The 20,277-nt window shown below is 42.9% G+C and overlaps 1 protein-coding gene across 2 annotated transcripts in view; it reads right to left on the bottom strand.

Annotated features, from left to right (window-relative positions):
* Positions 1 to 20,277, bottom strand: part of COG7 (component of oligomeric golgi complex 7) — a 73,503-nt gene that overhangs the window by 24,585 nt on the left and 28,641 nt on the right. For both annotated transcript variants that reach the window (XM_078074693.1, XM_078074692.1), the window contains exons 7-11: positions 18,368 to 18,566; positions 12,471 to 12,598; positions 11,423 to 11,577; positions 6,236 to 6,352; positions 377 to 442 (exon numbers count right to left, since the gene is read on the bottom strand). In XM_078074693.1, the coding sequence (XP_077930819.1) occupies positions 377 to 442; positions 6,236 to 6,352; positions 11,423 to 11,577; positions 12,471 to 12,598; positions 18,368 to 18,566 (665 nt within the window). The remainder of the gene's footprint in view (positions 1 to 376; positions 443 to 6,235; positions 6,353 to 11,422; positions 11,578 to 12,470; positions 12,599 to 18,367; positions 18,567 to 20,277) is intronic.

The raw sequence follows: 20,277 nt of genomic DNA, 5'->3' as shown, positions 1-20,277 counted from the left end.
CCAGAGGCCTTCACCACCACCTATAGTGCTGTTTGTATGGAGACACACAGAGCCCCAATAATTAACATACAAACAAGGAGTGGGAACCCAGCCCATTTATAATTTGGAGACAACACGTACTGTCTCCTCATTTGGGCTGCAACTTCCGTATCTAACGAAAACTTTGTGACCACTGCCAAGTAGCTCAGAGCCTTGCCCTTTCTAGGTGCTCAGTAAATGTTTAATGATGACAGTAATGACACTTTGTGTCTAGGTACAGACAGTCCTCCAGCCGTGTGACTTCAGACTGACTGTGTGTTGTCATTGCTGTGCTGTGCGCTCTGTCAGGTTCTTCCCCGGCCAGGATCCCAGGGACTCGCCCACAACTCTGGCCTACCTGTTTGCTAGTTGCTGCTCGAAGTCCCCACATTGCCGCAAGAGCTCGCCACAGGTGGTTATTATCCTAAACAAAACAAAAAGCACATCAAGTTCAAGTGTCTGGAATGTTGACATTTACAGGACAAACAAACATTGTCTCATTCATAAACATTCTAACTATTCACTCCTTTCGGGGGTGCTGGGTTCTGGAGAAGCGGTTAACCATCGGACAGTCTACCTGACATGTCTCACTAATCAGTAATTCATGGAGAAGGTAAACGCGACTCCCTTCTAACATCCTCAAGTCACAGACCTCTCTGCTGGGAATCACAGTTCTGTCCCACAGGTCTCAGATAATCTTACATTTCCCACATACTGAAGTGCTTTGGGGCTCTGTCCTTAAGAAAATGGGTTGGAAATACTTCATATCTAAAATTAAAAACCAGGGCACCTGGCTGGCTCAGTCAGAAGAGCATGTGACTCTTGATCTCGGGGTCGTGAGCTTGAGCCCCACATGGGGTGTAGAGATTACTTAAATTTAAAAACTTTTAAAAAATAAAATAAAATTTAGAAACCAACAATACATTTAAAAAATCATTCACCACAGGGGCGCCTGGGTGGCTCAGTCGTTAAGCGTCTGCCTTCGGCTCAGGTCATGATTCCAGGTCCTGGGATCGAGCCCCGCATCGGGCTCCCTGCTCAGCGGGAAGCCTGCTTCATCCCTCTCCCACTCCCCCTGCTTGTATTCCCTCTCTGGCTGTGTCTCTCTCTGTCAAATAAATAAATAAAATCTTTAAAAAAAAAAAAAAATCATTCACCACAATCAAGTGGGATCTATTCCAGGGATGCAACAGTGGTTCAATATTTGCAAATCAGTCAACCTGATACATCACATCAACAAGTGAAGGGATAAAAATCATACAATCATCTCAACAGATGCAGAAAAAGCATTTGACAAAGTACAACATCCATTCATGACAAAAACTCTCAACAAAGTAGGTTTAAAGGGAACATATCTCAACATAATAAAGGCCATATATGAAAAACCCACAGCTAATATCATCCTCAATGGCGAAACACTGAGAGCTTTTCCCCTAAGGATAAAGACAAGGAGGACTACTCTCACCACTTTTATTCAACATAGCACTGGAAGTCCTAGCCACAGCAATCTGACAACAAAAAGAAATAGAAGGCATCCAAACTGGTAAGGAAAAGGTAAACCTTTCACTATGTGCAGACAACACGATACAATACAGAGAAAACCCTAAGACTCCACCAAAAAACCACTAGAACTGATCGATGAATTCAATAAAGTCACAGGATACAATATCAATGTACAGAAATCTGTTGCATTTTTTACACTAATAATGAAGAAGCAGAAAGGGAAATTAAGAAAACAATCCCATTTACAATTGCACCAAAAATAATAAAACACCCAGGAATAAACCTAACCAAAGAGACGGAAAGACCTGTACTCTGAAAACTATAAAACACTGATGAAAGGAACTGAAAATGATACAAATGGAAAGATGTTCTATGCTCATGGTTGGAGGAACCAACATTGTTAAAATGTCCACACTACCCAAAGCAATCTACAGATTTAATGCAATCCTTATCAAAATACCAACAGCATTTTTCATAAAACTGTAACAAATAATCTTAAAATTTGTATGGAACCACAAAAGACCCTGAAAATAACCAAAGCAATCCTGAGAAAGATGAACAAAGCTGGGGGGATCGCAATCCCAGATTTCAAGATATATTGGAGTAATCAAAACAGTATGGTACTGGCACAATAACAGCGACTGATCGACAGAACAGAGTAGAGAGCTCAGAAATAAACCCACACATATATGGTCAATTAATCTACGACAAAGGACGCAAGAATATACAATGGGTAAAAGACAGAATAAATAAACCTCTTCAACAAATGGTGTTGGGAAAATGGGACAGCCACATGCAAAACAATGAAACCGGACCACTTCCTCATACCATACAAAAAATAAACTCAAAATGGATTAAAGCTTAAATGTGAGACCTGAAATCATAAAACTTGCAGGAGAAAATACAGGCAGTATTTCTTTGACATCGGTCATAAATACATTTTTCTAAATATGTCTCCTCAGGCAAGGGAAACAAAAGTGAAATTAAACTATTGGGGCTATACCACCAAAATAAAAAGCTTTTACTTTTTGCGAAGGAAACCATCAACAAGACAAAAAGGCAATCTACTGAATGGGAGCAGATATTTGCAAATGATATATCCAATGAGGGGTTAACATCCAGAATATATAAAGAACATATACAACTCAACACCAAAAAAACCCAGAAATAATCCAAATAAAAAATGAGCAGAGGACTTAGCAGACATTTTTCCAAAGACAGACAAATGGTCGACACATGAAAAGATGTTAAACATCACTCATCATCAGGGAAATACAAATCAAAACCACAAGGAGATATCACCTCACACCTGTCAGAATGGCTACAATCAAAAATAAAAGAAATAATAAGCATGGGGGCTCCTGGGTGGCTCGGTCAGTTAAGCATCCAACTCTTGATTTCGGCTCAGGTCATGATCTCAGGGTTGTGAGATTGAGCCCCGCATTGGGCTCTGGGCTGAGTGTGGAGCCTGCTTAAGATTCTCTCTCTCCCTCTCCTTCTGCCCCTTCCCACACTCATGCTCATTCTCTCTCTCTCCCCCAAAGAAAGAAGGAAGGAAGGAAGGAAGGAAGGAAGGAAAGAAGGAAGGAAGGAAGGAAGGAAGGAAGGAAGGAAGGAAGGAAGGAAGGAAGGAAGAAAGAAAGAAAGAAAAAGAAAGAAAGAAAGGAAAGAAAGAAAGAAAAAAAAAGAAAGACAGACTAAGTTGGTGAGGATGTGGAGAAAAGGGAACCCTCGTGCACTGTTGGTGGGAATGCAAACTGGTGCAGCCACTGTGGAAAACAGTACGAAGCTTCCTCAAAAAATTAAAAACAGAATTACCATATGCTCCAGTAATGTCACTACTGGGTATTTATCCAAAGAAAACAAAAACACTAATTCAAAAGATATACCCACCCCTATGTGGATTGCAATGTTATTTACAATAGCCAAGATATAGAAGCAACCCAAATGTCCATCCATAAACAAACGGATAGAGTATGTGGTATATATACAATGGACTATTTTTCAGCCATAAAAAAGAATGAAATCTTGGGGCGCCTGACTGGCTCAGTCATTAAGCGTCTGCCTTCGGCTCAGGTCATGATCTCAGGGTCCTGGGATCGAGCCCTGCATCGTGCTCCCTGCTCAGCGGGAAGCCTGATTCTCCCTCTCCCACTCCCCCTGCTTGTGTTCCCTCTCTCGCTGTCTTTCTCTCTGTCAGATAAATAAATAAATAAATAAAATCTTTAAAAAAAAAAAAAAGAATGAAATCTTGCCATTTGCGACCCCATGAATGGACCTAAAGGTATTATTCTAAGTGAAATAAGTCAGAGAAAGACAAATACCATATGATTTCATTCATATGTAGAATTTAAGAAACAAAGCAAAACAAAAGAGACAAACAGATCCTTAACCTCAGAAAACCAACTGATGATTGCCAGGGGGAGGTGTGTAGAGGGACTGGTGAAATAGATGAAGGGGGTTAAAAATTTAAATTAAAATTTAAACCAAAATTCATTACTTAGTATTTGTTAGATGTCTGCTATTTGCAAGACAAAGAAAACTGTTTTTATATATAAGTATCTCTCTCTGATCCCATGAAAGGCAGAGGAAGAGTAATCCACTTGGCTTCTCAGAGATAAGCCTGAATGACCTTCATACCTGTATTTAATAATCCTTTAATTTTCAAGTAATTTTATGCTAGGCCTCAAACTCCAGCGACTGAGGCCTTCAACACTAAACTATAAATGTCAGGACAAATCCAAGGATTAAAAACATCTTAAGTCTAGTTAATTTTTAACTTCTCTAAAAGTGCCTATCCATCACCAGGGTATCTGGGCATTCCATCATAAGAAAGGTTTATGAGAAAATGAAATATTCCACTTTTCACTTGCCTCGGTGCAACAGAATAACCTTGTACATAATATTTTCTGGTACACCAAGCCACCACAGATGACAGAGGATATAGTTAGCATCTAGAACACTAAATTTCATCCAAAAAAAAAAAAAAACGTCCAGATCAGAGCCCATGAGGAAATTATCCAAATGGCCCTCGGAGGTGCTGGATCTGCTCTGATTAAAGACAGCTTTCAGGGGCGCCTGGGTGGCTCAGTTGATTGGGCGTCTGACTCCTGATTTCGGTTCAAGTCATGATCTCCGGGTCGTGGGATCGAGCCTGGAGTCAGACTCCATGCTCAGCGTGGAGTCTGCTTCTCCCTCCCCCTCTGCCCCTTCCCTTGCTCTCTCACTCTCTCTCTAAAAATGAATAAATAAAATCCTTACAAAAAAAAAAGACAGCTCTCAGAGGGTCTGGATATGCTCTGGCGTGGACCACCACACTAAGAACTCCAAGTGTCGTGGGCACCCTGCACACACGACCTAGACCAGGGGTCAGGCAAGTGGGTGAAGGGCAACATCCCTCTTCAGAATGTACAACCATGAAGAATGGTTTTAAGGAAAAGAAATTCTGGGTTGCTTTTTATCTCAGCCTAAGAGTACAGCGGCTACCCCACACGGTAGTAGGAGAACAAACAGTGGCACAAGAGAACCTACCACCAGTCTGGCAGGGACTTCAGCGACCAGCCCCGGGAAGACGATGTGAACCCACTGCTTCTAGGGCTTCCAATGTTTAGGTGATGTTACAAATCTAGATTATGTTAAATCTGGTTTATAAATGTTGACAACTAACCCAAAATTTTGTAAATGATGTGATCAAGTCCCTAGGTCAGATCTGGCTACAGGCCAGCAGTCTGCACTTTCTGGCTGGACTTTTCAAGGGCCAAACCTTCTCAGGCCACTGCTGATCACATTCTTACCAGGGCTCAGGGCTTAGGGCAGCAGGGGTCTATCTATTGGCCCACAGGTCACAGGGGCTACCCCCAAGATCTGGCCGTCAACCACACTTGGGAGGGTCACCTCAATCTCTGTTATGGAACTCTAAGATGGTCCTTTTCAGGCCAGATAATGTTGCCTTACCACTTAGTGGTATTGTGCTTAGATCTAAAAACGGGATCTGGGGTCCCTGGCTGGCTCAGTCAGTGGAACGTGTGACTCTTAACCCTGGGCCTGTGGGTTTGAGACCCATGTTGAGTGTATAGATAACTTAAAAAAACAAAAAAACAAAAAACTAGGGGTGCCTGGGTGGCTCAGCTGGTTAAGTGTCTGCCTTCGGCTCAGGTCCTGATCCCAGGGTCCTGGGATCAAGCCCCACGTTGGGCTCCCTGCTCTGCGGGGTGTCTGCTTCTCCCCCTCCTTCCTGCTCAAGCTCTCTCTCACTATCTCTGTCTCTCTCCAATAAATAAATAAAATATTAAAAAAAAAAACTTTAAAAAATTTAAAAATTAAAAAAAGTAATAAAAATAGGATCCAATCAGCTGTGTATTTTCTAAAATATAAGCTCTAAGTTATTTTAGGCCTGAAAAATTATAGGCTAAGGGGAAAAAAATCTCAAACCAAATATAAAAAAAATGTAAGTCACCAAAGGACATGAAGAGTGCATACAGACTTTAAAATGCTTTAGCAGTGAGGGGGTCTTTCTGGGTTGCTATTGTTGTTGTTGTTTTTAATTGGCTTGTTTTTAGACTTTAGAGTTTTTGCTTTAAAAAAAAAAAAAAGGCAGTGAGGAAAAAAAAAAAAGAACCCCTTACAAACACATTTATCATTTTTACATATTATATGATGCATGTTTCTGCTTACAACATGGGGCACACATTTAAGTTACAGCCCTCATTTTTACCTGATGGAGTTCTGAAAAGCTGTCCAATCTTCTTGAAAGAGTGAGTTGGGAGGAATATCATCGAGCTTGCACTTCTTCCGTATTGACTGGAGAGTACTGGTGAAATCGGACACGTACCTATGAGGAAAGAAAAAACCCCGACAGGGATGTCATCGTAAAGTCCTTGGCTCTAAAGACACCTGGAATTACGTGGCTTTGGACAAAGGGCTAAGGACCTCGAGAGCATCTTTAGAGGCTCCCACTGAGGAGTCAGACGACTTGTAAACTCTGACCACAGAAGGGTCTTCTCTGTATGGCTGGACCATCTTTCTCACCTGGAAGGACAGCTTTAAGAGAGATGCTCAAGACGAGACAGAAGGGGAGAGCCACTAAGACAAAGACTCTGGTGACCCACCAGGTGGTAAATGACTCCCTGGCCCAAAGAACTGTCCTGACATGTCATGGTCCCACTAAGATATCCAACCATCACCTAGCACAAGGTAAGGCAGCTCGCTGATGCCCAGGGTACTCTTGCGGGATTCTTGCCCCCCCACCCCCAATTTAAATAGCCAAGCTCCATGGCAGGCAAGTGCCCGGCTTGAATGGCACAGGATGTGAAACTGGATTCGAAGCTGAAGCCCCTCCTCCTCAGGCTGCTCTTTGCTCCCCCAGTCAGTCCCCCTGCTGCTTTCCTTCACAGCACCCAGCACAAGTGTAAGTCCGTCGCTTTTTCATGTGTGTGTTTAATGTGCTAGACTAGAAGCTCCGGGAGAACAGGGACTATCTCCTTGTAGCTCATAACAGTGTCCCCAGGAATTAGCACAGAGCTGGGCACAAAAGAGACATCTGGAAACAGTTTCTGGATGAATGCAGAACTTGAGCTGGGGCTCTGAGAAAGTGTCTGGGTGTCTTTGGGCCTGTTTCCTCATCTTTAAAATGGACTTAATTAATGGTGTCTTCTATATTGCCTCAGGGAGTCGTGATGATAATATAAATGAAATAGGAGTTTCTGGGTGGCTCAGTTGGTTAAGCGTCGGACTCTTGGTTTCAGCTCAGGTCATTATCTCAGGGTCATAAGATCGAGCCCTGCGTTGCGCTCTGCGCTCAGTGCGGAGTCTGTTTGTCCCTCTCCCTCCTCTCACGCATGCTCTCTCTCTCTTGCAAATAAATAAATAAAATCTTTAAAAACTAAATAAATGAAATAATATACAAAAAAGTTCTCTGAAAAGTATAAAATGAAAGCTGATGTGGGGTGGTGTTGTTTCTGAGGATGTACAGTTCTTGGAACATGAACAAATGTGTGCACGTCCTTGGGAAGGTGTGGTAAGGAGGACACGGGTGAGCGGGGGTCTTGTTCTCTGGAAACCACGAGGCTCCCTGAAAACCTAGGACATCGGTGTGCATCACAAGAAGCCTGACCTCTCCCCCTTCCCAAACCACTAGCTCTAAGTGAGGAAAATGGGATGTGCCCCCCAGGGCACAGCCCTGAAGACAGCTTTCTTGGAGGAATTGGACCTTGGGGGAGGGGCCTCAAGGGCCACCTGACAGGGGCATGGTGAGGAATATAATCGTGCTTCAGTGTCACGTTAAACAACTGGGCCACCACCCCACAACTATGACAAATGTGTCTTAGAAGAGTGTGTGACCCGATGATGCACCTGCTCGGGAGCAGCTCATGACAGGGTCCCCGGGACGCGGAGTGGGCAGCAGAGCACCCGGGGGCGGCGGGGGGGGGGCGGATTCCTGTTCAGACACAGTGTGTATCGCATCACATTTTCACCACATTCGTCCCCAATCCTTCCAATTCTCTCTCACCATAAACATTGCCGGGTGTCTCTACCACGTAAGAGTCGCTGTGTTGGGGGCTCTAATTACCTGCTTTCACTTAATAGTCACGACTGCCATGGGGAGAGCGTCATCACTTGACTCGGAGAAAAGACACCAGGACGCCAAGAGGTCCCAAGCAGTAAGCATCACAGCCGGTACTGTGCCCGGGGGGGCTCCAACCCCAGAGCCCACATTCCCGGCATAGCTGGAAAGCCCCTGATTCTGCAACCTCTTCTCACCTGCTATACCCGATGGCCTCACCCTAGTTCAAGTTCCTGCTTCCCCTGCGTGCTCCGTCCTGCCGCCCTAATGTCCTCCCCATGACTCAACAGTGTCCCACTTCAACCCCGCTTGGGTTAGCTTCACACTGATTGCCCTCACTTTATAGATGGCAGCTGCTGGGGTAGCTTCCAAATCTTCCCTTCTCAAGGTGACCTAGTTTCGCCACATACCCTCTGTACAGTTTGAATTTTTAATATAGATCTGTGTTATTTTTTAAAATGAAGTAATCAAAATAACCAACAAAAGAACTAGAAGTAAAAACATCACTCACAAGAACTGAGAAGGGCAGGGGATAAGAGAGAGAACAGCCTCAGAGAACACTAGTTCCTCAAGATACAATAGTTAAGGTTGATAAACAAAAAATCTTTTTTAGGGGCGCCTGGGTGGCTCAGTCGTTAAGCGTCTGCCTTCAGCTCAGGTCATGATCCCAGGGTCCTGGGATCGAGCCCCACATCGGGCTCCCTCCTCCGCGGGAAGCCTGCTTCTCCCTCTCCCACTCCCCCTGCTTGTGTTCCCTCTCTCGCTGTGTCTCTCTCTGTCAAATAAATAAATAAATAAAATCTTTAAAAAAAAAAAACAACTTTTTTAAAGTACAGAGGGAAGAGCTGAACGTCGTAAAATGCTCAAAAGTGGGCATTTCTGAGCAGAAGGACTAAGGGTGGGCAGGAAGGGAGGACCTTTCACTTTTTTATACCTTTATGTATTTTTTTTAAAAATTACTCTAATGCATTATTTTTGTTATTTCATAATAAAATTTTTAGATCTCAATAAAAAATTTCTTTCCATCCCCAAAATCCTGGTTAGTGGTGGAGACAGAAAGTGGCCAAGTCTGTCTGGTGAGACTTGTTGCTCATACGTCTCCTTCTACAGGAACACATCTGGGCCCCTCTGGTCACACCTCCACCTGAGAGCAGCGCCTGTGTCCTTGGCAGCCCTACGGCCTACACTGTGAGCTGCCCTCTGATGGTGCTGACTGCCCACTGTGGTGACTGAGAGCTCCCAGGGGCCGGCCCAGCATTTCTGGAATGACAAGAGCTCCCTGAACTTACTACAGGAAAACAGCATTCTGTTTAAAAAAAAAAAAAAAAAAAAAAAATTCTTGTGGGGCGCCTGGGTGGCTCAGTCAGTTAAGTGTCTGACTCCTGATTTCAGCTCAGGTCATGATCGCAGGGTCATGAGATCAAGCCCCAAGTCAGGCTTGCGCTGGGTGTGGAGTCTGCTTAAGATTCTCTCTCTCCTTCTGCTGCCCCTCACCCCACCCCAAGCTTGCACACACTCTCTCTCTAAAACAAAATGCAAAATAAATCTCTTGAGACTGAGGGTAACTCCAATCTAGAACAAGCTACCAAGGGAAGGTCTTTGGAGAGTCTAAGAATGTATGTGTCTATAAGCTGGAGACTAGAGCTCTGACCTCCTGAGGGCACCCAAAAAAGAAGCCCTGTACCTTTTGGTAGTCATCATGTCTCCTCCAAATGCCCACCTCTCCTCAGCCCTAGGTAACCATCAGTCTATTTTCTGTTTCTATTGATTTGCCTGTTTTGGACACTTCACATAGATAGAATCATATAACATGTGGTCTTTTATGACTGACTTCCTTTACTTGGCATGTTTATATTTTTCTCATTTTATATTTTTTTTTTTTTTTTTTTTTTTTTTTTTTTTTATTTAAGATTTTTTTTTTTTATTTATTTGCGAGAGAGAGAATGAGAGACAGAGAGCATGAGAGGGAGGAGGGTCAGAGGGAGAAGCAGACTCCCTGCCGAGCAGGGAGCCCGATGTGGGACTCGATCCCGGGACTCCGGGATCATGACCTGAGCCGAAGGCAGTCGCTTAACCAACTGAGCCACCCAGGCACCCCTCTCATTTTATATTTTTAATTACACAAGAAATGTCCTCCTTTTTTACAAGACCAGTGCTCTAACCCCTGAGCTATGGAGCCTGTCCTCCTTTTTTAAAAGTCAGAAAACAACAAATAAAGCTAAATTCCCTATGAACACCACCCTAGTCCTTTCCCACCTCCCCAAAGATAACTGATGTTTTGAGTGCATGGCCTAACCTTCCACACATCAGGGCTCAGAAAACTTTTTCTGTTAAGGTCCAGATATTTTAGGCTTTGTGAAGAGCAAGTTCTGTCCTAACTACTGGATCCTACCTTCATAGACCATAGGTAAGTGAAGGGGCATGACTGCGTTCCAATAAAACTTTATTTACAAAAACAGAAGGCAGGCCACATTTGACTCATGAGCTAGAGTTTGTTGACCCCTATTCTACGGGAATATATAACGCATGTTAAAGCATAAAAAAAGATCCAGAACAGGGATTGGTACTTTTGGGTTTTTTTTAAATAAAGCTTTCCTGGAATACGGCCACACCCATTCATTTATGTGTCATCTACAAAAGTCTCTATTGACTGCAAGGCCCACAAACCCTAAAATGCTTACCACGTGGCCCTCTGCAGAAAAAGCTTGCTGAATCCCACTATGGAAAATATACCCTATTTTTTATATGTTCTTTTTACATATTGTATTAGACTCTACATAATATTCTTAAATTTCCTTTCCTTTTTTTCACTGGATACTGTTTTTGAGATCCATCAGTGTGGATATGTGCAGGTCTAATTAAAGCTGTAACTGCCAGAGTTCCTTTGTATGAATAGACCATATCTTATTTAGCCATTGCTAAATTCATGGAAATTCAGGTTGCTTCAAATGTTCCACTATCACTAATGGTGCTACGAGGAATATCCTTAAAATCGCCCCCTCAGGGGATGCCTGGGTGGCTCAGGGGGTTAAGCGTCTGCCTTCAGCTGAAGTCATGACCCCAGGGTCCTGGGATTGAGCCCCATGTCAGGCTCCCAGCTCAGTGGCGAGCCTGCTTCTCCCTCTCCTTCCCACTTGTGCTCTCTCTCGCTATTTCTGTCTCTCTCTCAAATAAATAAAACCTTCAAAAAAATTTGAAAAGAAAAAAAAAAGATTGCCCCCCTGGGGTTCAGGTACACGTTCTTCTCCAGGGCTCAGAGCGGGAACACAGAACACACGCATTTTTAACTGGGGCAGACAGCACCCTCCAGTGTGTCCTGTCCCCACACCCCAGCCTTACTTGGCAAAGAGGGATTTCAGTGCTGACAGCAAGCCACAGGTCCCCAGGCCGTTGGTGAATCTGATGCATCTGTCGACGGCTGCAGAAGCCAGACTGAAGAGCTTGTTCACAGAGTGGCTCAACTCCTGCACACAGTCAATGACTTCGCCGTGCTCCTGGTCAGCGAATACGGACAAACGAGAGCCGCCTCAGACTCGAGAACAGATGAACAGACAACATTAAGATGGAGAAGACCTCCAAACCTCTTCACCCGTGGTCAGGCGGCAGAAACGCAGTCCCAAGCTGCGAGAGCCCTCCCAGAGCCCGAGCCAAGGGGATGACATCCACATGGCCCATGAGATCACACACACCAACCCCTGGCAGAAAAGCCCTACATTTTTCATCTCTTCCCTTTTTCTGTGATTAGATGGCATCTCTCCTCTGGCTCTAAAGCTAGAATTCAAATTCCCTGTATCAAACACTCCAAAAGAATGTAGGGAAAGGAAAATGCTTCCTTCAGGGGCAAGAATGTAACTGAAATGGAACGGACTTTCTAGGCACGTTGCTAGAAAATTGAAAAATGGCAGGAGGCGGCAGAGTTTAACTAGTGTGAGATCTGCTCTTTAACATCAACTCGTGTCATGCTAGATCATCTTAATATTGGCAACGGAAATGCCTTCCCTCGCCCTTGGAGGCCCGCCCAAGCGAACCTGCCCCTGGGGCACCGTCCACGGAGGCTCGGCTCCTGTGCCCATCTGCAGATGTTCCTTAGACCGAAGGCTGCCATAATAAGAATTCATTAAATCAGGGAGATCATCAACTTATCCCCCCCAAAGATTTAAGTCTCTCATTCTGCTGGACCTTTATTTGAGATTTTAAATAGAAAATCGGTAGCATATCAGTGGTCTCATCTTACACTTGGATTGCAAGAGTCTACCAGGTACTTAGAGCCACTTTTTTGCGAAGCTGTTCCCCATCTATGCACTTTCTCCGGTGCATCCCACCCCCCTCCCTGTGGCTGGCAAACCAGAGGACCCCTCCCTGGCCACCGGCAGTGCTGGGACATTACCAACGGCACCGCGCTGATCTGGATGAGGACGTTCTTCTCTTCCAGGTCGCCGTACTTCAGCTGGTAGGGTTTGTACGGAGCATACACAGCCTCCACCAGTTCCGTTACTTTCACCAGGTTGTGCTCATCTTGAGGGAATCAAAAATTAAAATCGATAATGAACAAAGGGGACGAAATTGCTGGAAAACAACGGGTGAATGGTACTCTACTGGAACTTCTCCGGTTTCATCTTAGGGGTGACTGCCTTTTGTTAATATGCTTTGGTTGTTCGTGGAAACTGCAGCAATCACTTCAGTAAATATTTTGATGAATTTGGGCTCTGGGTATAATTTGTCTAGAGCACTATCAAAGACGTCAACTCCCTTCATCCCACAACCCACCATGGCTAAGAATCCCTTCAAATGATAACTCTAGTCAAGACACAGTTCCAGAAGTGCTACAGAGAAAAGGCTCTGCAGGAAGAACACTTTTCCAGGACTTTAGAGACAGGATACCTCATATGCTAGGCATTCCAAAAATTCCTATATTCGACTACATAAAAAAATATAAAGCATGCTTGTATCAAAAATCGAAATGGGCATATTCCAGGACACAGCAATTCAGCTTCTAGGCTGAACACTTACACCCAAGTGACTTCAGCATGCATTGATAATCTTTGCCTAAATAAACTTTTACACTGCTGATCTCCTAATCTTTTTGTTTCTTCTACATCTATTTGTAGGCCTTCTCTTGTAAAGAACAAATTTTCCTTTCTTGCTCTCTTTAATATAATAATCCCCACAAACTCACAGATTCTTTTTATATTCATGTGTTATGATCCATTATTGTCATTATTCATTTCGATGCTCAAATTATATCGAATTTGGTCAGTGGTTGCCCCTTCAGGCTGCCTCCTGTAATCTTTCTGACACATCCCCTCATCAGCCTTTAAGTGCATCAGTTGGAATCCAAAATCTTTTCTCTAGCCTGCAAGGACCCACGCAGGCTGACCTCAGGAGGTGAAAGAGGGAGGCAGTGAAACACAAAGGCTCTTTTATCCAAGCTCCCCTGCCTCTTACTTACGTGACTTTGTACAATGACAGACCTTTGGATGCCTGTTTCCTCAACTATAAGTTAAGGTTAATAATGGCGTCAATCTTATAAGGCCTTAGTGGAGATTACATAAAATCTGTGTCTAGCATGTGGTAACACTTCATAAAAGCCAGCTCTTTTTATTTATTACTCCCCAGCCTTTCCTCCTTCACAATTCCCCTGGCCTCCAGCCTTCTCTCCAGTTCCTCGGAAGCACCAGGCTCCCTTCCGGTCACGTGCCGATCCTTCTGTCTGGAAGGACCTTGTTCTCCCTTATCCTCCGGGATCTGGTCACCACCCATTTTTCTTCCAGGACTCACTCAGCTCAAGTCACAGGGCTCGATCAGCTTTGTTGGCTCATATATGCTCCTAGAACCACTCGGCTTTTCTTCAAAGTACTCATCTCATTTTGTAATTATACACCCATTACTATGATCATTAGGTTATCTCCCACCGGAATAGACGTTGGGTGACAGCAGGGACAGTGTCTAGTTTCGCTCGGCATAGCAACCTCAGCATCCAGCATTCCAGTACTCGTCCATTTGTAGTTGAGTGAATAAATTAAACATGTTGTGACCTATCCATAAAGCAGTCATGAAAAATAATTGGACATCTATACATATAAAACACACGCACAGCTGGGAACCAGAGATGCAACTGGTAAGGCAGAAGGTAAAAATCTGTGGTGGTGGATCTGATTTGGAACAATAAGTATAAACTGGAAATATGTATTTCCTAGCTCTGTCCGACAAAAGGTCCTAGAAGCCCAGCAATAATGAGTACCCTCGGTGTCCAGACCTTGTTCTAATACCATTTCCCACTAGAAGACACCAGGCTCCTTGGCAAAACACAGGTCTGAGACAGGGAAGGTATGTGTTCCTGGAACAGTTTGTGCCAAACAGCAAGAGAGCTCTCAAAGACTGATGGGCACATGTCAAAAAGATCCAGGAGGCAGCCCAAAGGGGCAACCACTGACCAAATTTGAAATAATTCAAGCATCAAAATGAATAGTGGCAATAACATATCATAACACAAGGAGTAAAAAAAGAATCCATGAATTCACAGTGATATGAAAGTGAGGAAAGGGGGCACCAGGCTGGCTCAGTCAGAGAAGCATGAGACTCTTGATCTCAGGGTTGTGAGTTCAAGCACCACATGGGATGTAGAGATTACTTATTTAAATAAAACTTTAAGATGGGTTAGCCTGGTGATGGGTATTGAGGAGGGCACGCTCTGCATGGAGCACTGGGTGTTATGCACAAACAATGAATCATGGAACACTATATCTAAAACTAATGATGTAATGTATGGGGATTAACATAACAATAAAAAAATTAAAAAAAAAAAAAAGAAAAAAAATAAATAAATAAATAAAACTTTAAAAAAAAAGTGAGGAAAGAAAGGGAAATCTCTTCTTTATAAAAGAAGCCCTGTAATGGGGCGCCTGGGTGGCTCAGGCGTTAAGCGTCTGCCTTCGGCTCAGGTCATGATCCCAGGGTCCTGGGATCGAGCCCCACATCAGGCTCCCTGCTCTGCGGGAAGCCTGCTTCTCCCTCTCCCACTCCCCCTGCTTGTGTTCCCCCTTTCGCTGTGTCGCTCTCTGTCAAATAAATAAATAAAATCTTTAAAAAAAAAAAAAAAAAAAAGAAGCCCTGTAAATAGATGTAGAAGGAATGAGAGAATTAGGAAATCATCATTTTATAATCAGCAGTGTAAAAGTTTATTCAGGCAAGGATTATCAACAGATGCTGAAATCACTGGGTAAATGTTTTTTGAGGATTAGTATATTCCTATGGGCTCAAAGCATCACCCCATGGATTACTTTTTTTTTTTTAAGATTTTATTTATTTATTTGAGAGACAGAGAGTGAGGAGAGAGCATGTGCGGTGAGGAGCCGAGGGAGAAGCAGACTCCCTGCTGAACAAGAAGCCAGATGTGGGGCTCCATCCCGGGACCCATAACCTGAGCCAAAGGCAGACACGCAACTGACTGAGCCATCCAGGCACCCCAAGGATTACTTATTAATTACAAAGAGGAAGAAGTGCCGTAATAATGGAGAGATCTAGTGGATACATCTACCAAGTGATTAATCCAACCATCACCAATGATTAGACATTATGTGTCTCCTGATGTGATGCCACAGGAAATATACACCATCATCAATGTAGCATTCTTGCCAAAATATTTCATCTAAATTTAATCTTGAGGAATCAAACAGTTCCAGAATATGGGACATTCTACTAGAAAATTACCCTGTATTCTTCAAAGAGGTTAGTGTCATGAAAGACAAAAGAAAGATGAGACGACTGTTTCAGATTAAGAGATTAAAGAGACAAGACAACCAGATACAATGTGCATCAACTGATCTTAAAGAGAGGCAGAGGTGGGGAAGCAGCTATGAAGACTTCTGTGGAAAAAAAAAACTTTTGTGGAACAAATGGAAAAATTCATACATTAGGTGACATTACTGAGTAAATATTAAATTTGGGAAAGTTAATAACAGTAACAAAATACTCTATTAAAAACATATTTAAGGAGGGGCACCTGGGTGGCTCAGTCAGTTAAACGTCTGCCTTCTGCTTGGGTCATGATCCCAGGGTCCTGAGATCAAGCCCCAGGTCAGACTCCCTGCTCAGTGGGAAGTCTGCTTCTCCCTCTGCCCCTCCCCCTGCTCATGCTCTCTCTCTCTCTCTCTCTCTCTCTCTCAAATAAATAAAATATATTTTTTAAGATTTTATTTATTTTTTTTAGAGAGAGAGAGAGGGAAGGGGGGGAGGAGTGCGGGGGGGGGGGTACGACAAGCAGACTCCCTGCTGAGCACAGAGCCTGACGTGGGGCTTGATCCCAGGACCCTGGGACCATGACCCAAGCCAAAGGCAAACACTTAACCGACTGAGCCACCCAGGTGCCCCAATAAATAAAATCTTTAACAAAATATATTTAAGGAGCAGCTGGGTGGCTCAGTCAGTTAAGCGTCTGCCTTCGGCTCAGGTCATGATCCCCGGGTTCAAGTCCCCGGTCAGGCTCCCTGCTCAGCAGGGAGTCTGCTTCTCCCTTCCCCTCTGCCCCCAACCCCCGCTCGTGCTCTCTCTTGCTCTCGCTCTATCTCAAATAAATAAATAAAATCTTTAAAAATATATATTTAAGGATACAGAGACACACTCATTCATAAAAAATCTGCACATGTATATAACACAAAATACTGTTTCAAGATGGGAGATGGGAGAATGACCTTCCTTCTTTGTGTTTTCTGGGTTTTTCTATAATGAATACCTATTGTTTATTAATTATAAAATCAACTTAAATCACCTTATTTAGTTTTTATATTGCATAATCTTTAATATATTTCTAATTATGCCATGTACATGCATTAATTACTAAAATAGAAAAAACGTTAAAGGCAAAATAGAAAGTTAGAAAATATATCTGCAATATACTGGATAAACAATGGAAAAAAATCCTTACTACATAAGGATATTTTGGGAAGATACACCAAATTTTTAACAGTGGTTTTATATATATATATATATATATATATATATATATATATATATATATATATATATTTATTTATTTATTTATTTATTTATTTCCATTTATGGAAAATGTGTATTTATATTTGAATTACTGGGAGAAAATATAACAGAAGGCTGCCAGAGGCTCTCTCTGAGTGCTGAGGTGGTGAATCATTTTTATTCTTCTGTATTTTTATTTTTGTGTGTTTTCTAAGTATTTTTAGATTTAAAAAAATACTTTTTTGAAAATTTCAATAGGAATCCTTAAAAATCTAAATTTCTGTGGCTGGCTAACAAAGCACTTCTATGTCTGATTCTTTGGAGGGTGGTTCTCTCTTCTTCAAGAATATCCTTCACCCGTGGGAGGAAGGCAACCTGCCCTTCTGCCTTTTGCCCTACCTTCATTCTACTCTGCCCTAGCAGGTAGCATGTCCTACACTCTAGCCACTTGGACACCGCATCCTGGTCCCCTGGAAGCTATCCACATCCCCTCAGCCTCTCCCACAACCGAGACCTGCCGAATGAGTGAGCCAAAACACCTATGAATCATCTGGAACTCGAACAATAAACACACTCCCTGGAATGTACAAAGTAATTATATGCAAATGTAATTAAAGAGAATAACTATTAAATACACCAAGTTAGTGACACATAGCAGCCAAATGGCAGAACAAAGCTTCCTGAAGCGATTTCCTGATTTGACAGCAGCATGCGTCACAAGATCGGTGCTACTTAAAAGTTTATGATGCTTTTAACTTAACAGGAGACACAGGTAACATACCACTGCTGTTTTCCTAAGTGGGAACTAGGAGTGCTTTGCTCCCAGATATAGCTGGGGAATAACCCATTTTCCCAGTAACCATCCTTAGTCCTGACACAGCCTCTCTGTCCTTAAAAACTTGCTGATTCCCCATCAAAAAGCTCCTCTAACCTATTTGTTCTCTTCAACTTACTTTTTAGGTTGAGTTGTCTGAGGTTTTATGATGCCTCAAAGGGAAGAGGACTCTACCCTGTCAATTCAAGGCCACCAATGCCCAGCTACCTCTTTTACATTCTAAGCCCCTGCTGAAGTGTCCATCACTTCCCCAGAGCATGCAAAGCCCCTAGGTAGCACTGGGCTTGGTTAATACATTAGGCAACAACCAATTCCATAATGGCAATGCTTTCATGGAAAAGGCTTCTATATCTGCTGTGAAGGAAAACAAGGATCCCTTCCAATTCTGTAAAATCAGTCATCTGAAAAGACAGACAAACCCAGGCCCCAGAAGCTTCAAAAAGAGCAAGTGAAGACAAGCCAGAAGGAATGTTTACGTGGGTGGGGGAGCTGTGCCATCTCCAATCCCTTGGCAAAGTGGGTGGTGGTGTCATAGAACTCTAGCAGCTTGAGGAGCTCCAGCTCAGGCCCTGCCCTCTCCACGCTGGAGTTGAGGCAGTCGGGCAGAGTGGGCAGCAAGGCCCCCAGAGTCTGAATCAGCAGCACGGTCACCACCTCGTGGGGGTTCTTGAAAACCTACAGTGGGAGAGAGGTATCTGCGTTAGCACACAGGACCAAAGAGGAGCATACCTTTTAAAAAAGAAGCAGTCTCCTGGACTGCTCTCAGAGGAATCTCTCCAACAGCTGGAAAGTGGCCTAGTCAAGAGCTTTAAGCCCCAAGCAGTCCTTACCCCAAACTCGAACAAGCTCAGAAAGCCAAGTAACTGGCAAAACTTGCAACTTGTCCCGAACAATTGGCTACTTCATGTCTATTACTGGTGCCCAGTGCCTCTTTTCAAATCTATCACATGTAGTATTTAGATGGCCACCCAAAACTGGCCAGCGAGGACTGTGCGGATGACAGTGCAGAAACTGGGAGTGTGTGGGAGGTGGGGAACAAAATGGAATTAAAGAACAGCAATTCACCGAGTCAGGGTTGGAGGACATTTAGCCAGATGTGCAGACCAGCCCATAGCCACCTCTCTCTCCCCTTGACACAGATCTTTGGTAAAGATGGATTTATCTTTTATTCTAAGGACGACCAGGAAGAGTGTATCCAGGGCCTTTTAGATTATAGATTCACTTATTCACTAAGAGTCTTTTTTTTGTTTCATACACTACTGATCTCTTGGACAAAACTGGAAAAATGTACACAGTACATTTAGAGAGGGGTCTCAGAGACACCCCTGTGTTGATCAAATGCTTTTTTATCATAACATAACTTAAATATGCACAAACATGAAAACAAGACATAAGACCATTCTTAGGTAACTCTAAGGCCAAAAAAGGTGGAAGTTTAAAAACTATAAAATCAATAAACTCAAATTTTATGAGAAAAGACCCTGGGAGGAATGAAAATGAAAACACAACTTCCCCAAAGTTACGGGATACAGCAAAAGCAACACTAAGAGGGAAATTTATAGCTTTAAACACATATATTAAAAAGGAAGAAGATCTCAAATCAATAACCTAATAACACATTAAGGAACAAGAAAAAGAAGAAACTAAACCCAAAGCTAGCAGAAGGAAGGAAATAATAAAGATTAGAGCAGAGATAAATGAAATAAAGAATAGAAAATAAAGAATAAAGAATAGAAAGTTAATTTAAAAAATCAACCAAACTAGCTGGTTCTTTGAAAAGACCAACAAAACTGACAAACCTGTTATCTAGACTGACAAAGAAAAAAAAAAAAAAGAAGCCCTGAATTACTAAAATCAGATACAAAGGTGGGTACATTTACTACAATTTTACAGAAATAAGAGGGATTATAAGAAAATATGATGAACAAGTATATGCCAACAAATTAGATAACTTAGATGAAACAGACAAATTCCTAGAAACACAATTTGCCAAAACTGATTGAAGAAGAAATAGAAAATCTGAATAGTCCTATAACTAACTAGGAAAGAGGCAGAATCAGTAATCAAAAATGTGTTGCCCCAAAATTCATATGTTGAAGTCCAAACCCCCAGTATCCCAGAATGTGACTATCTTTGGACCTATGAGCTTTAAAGAGGCAATTAAGGTAAAATGGGTCATCTGGGTGGGCCCTTATCCAATCTGACTGGTGTCTTTATAACAAGAGGAGATCAGGGCACAGACACCCATAGAAAGAAAACATAGGTAGAAGAATGCCACCAGCAAGCCAAGAGAGGTCTCAGAAGAAACCAACCCTGCCAATACCTTGACCGTGGACTTCTAGCCCCTGGAACCATAAGAAAATGAATTCCTATTGTTTAAACCACC

Source organism: Halichoerus grypus, chromosome 6 (genome assembly GCF_964656455.1).
Source record: "Halichoerus grypus chromosome 6, mHalGry1.hap1.1, whole genome shotgun sequence".
NCBI classification, from domain to species: Eukaryota; Metazoa; Chordata; class Mammalia; order Carnivora; family Phocidae; genus Halichoerus; species Halichoerus grypus.
Note: the sequence above shows the minus strand (reverse complement) of the source record. Positions and strands in the feature narration are given on the sequence as shown.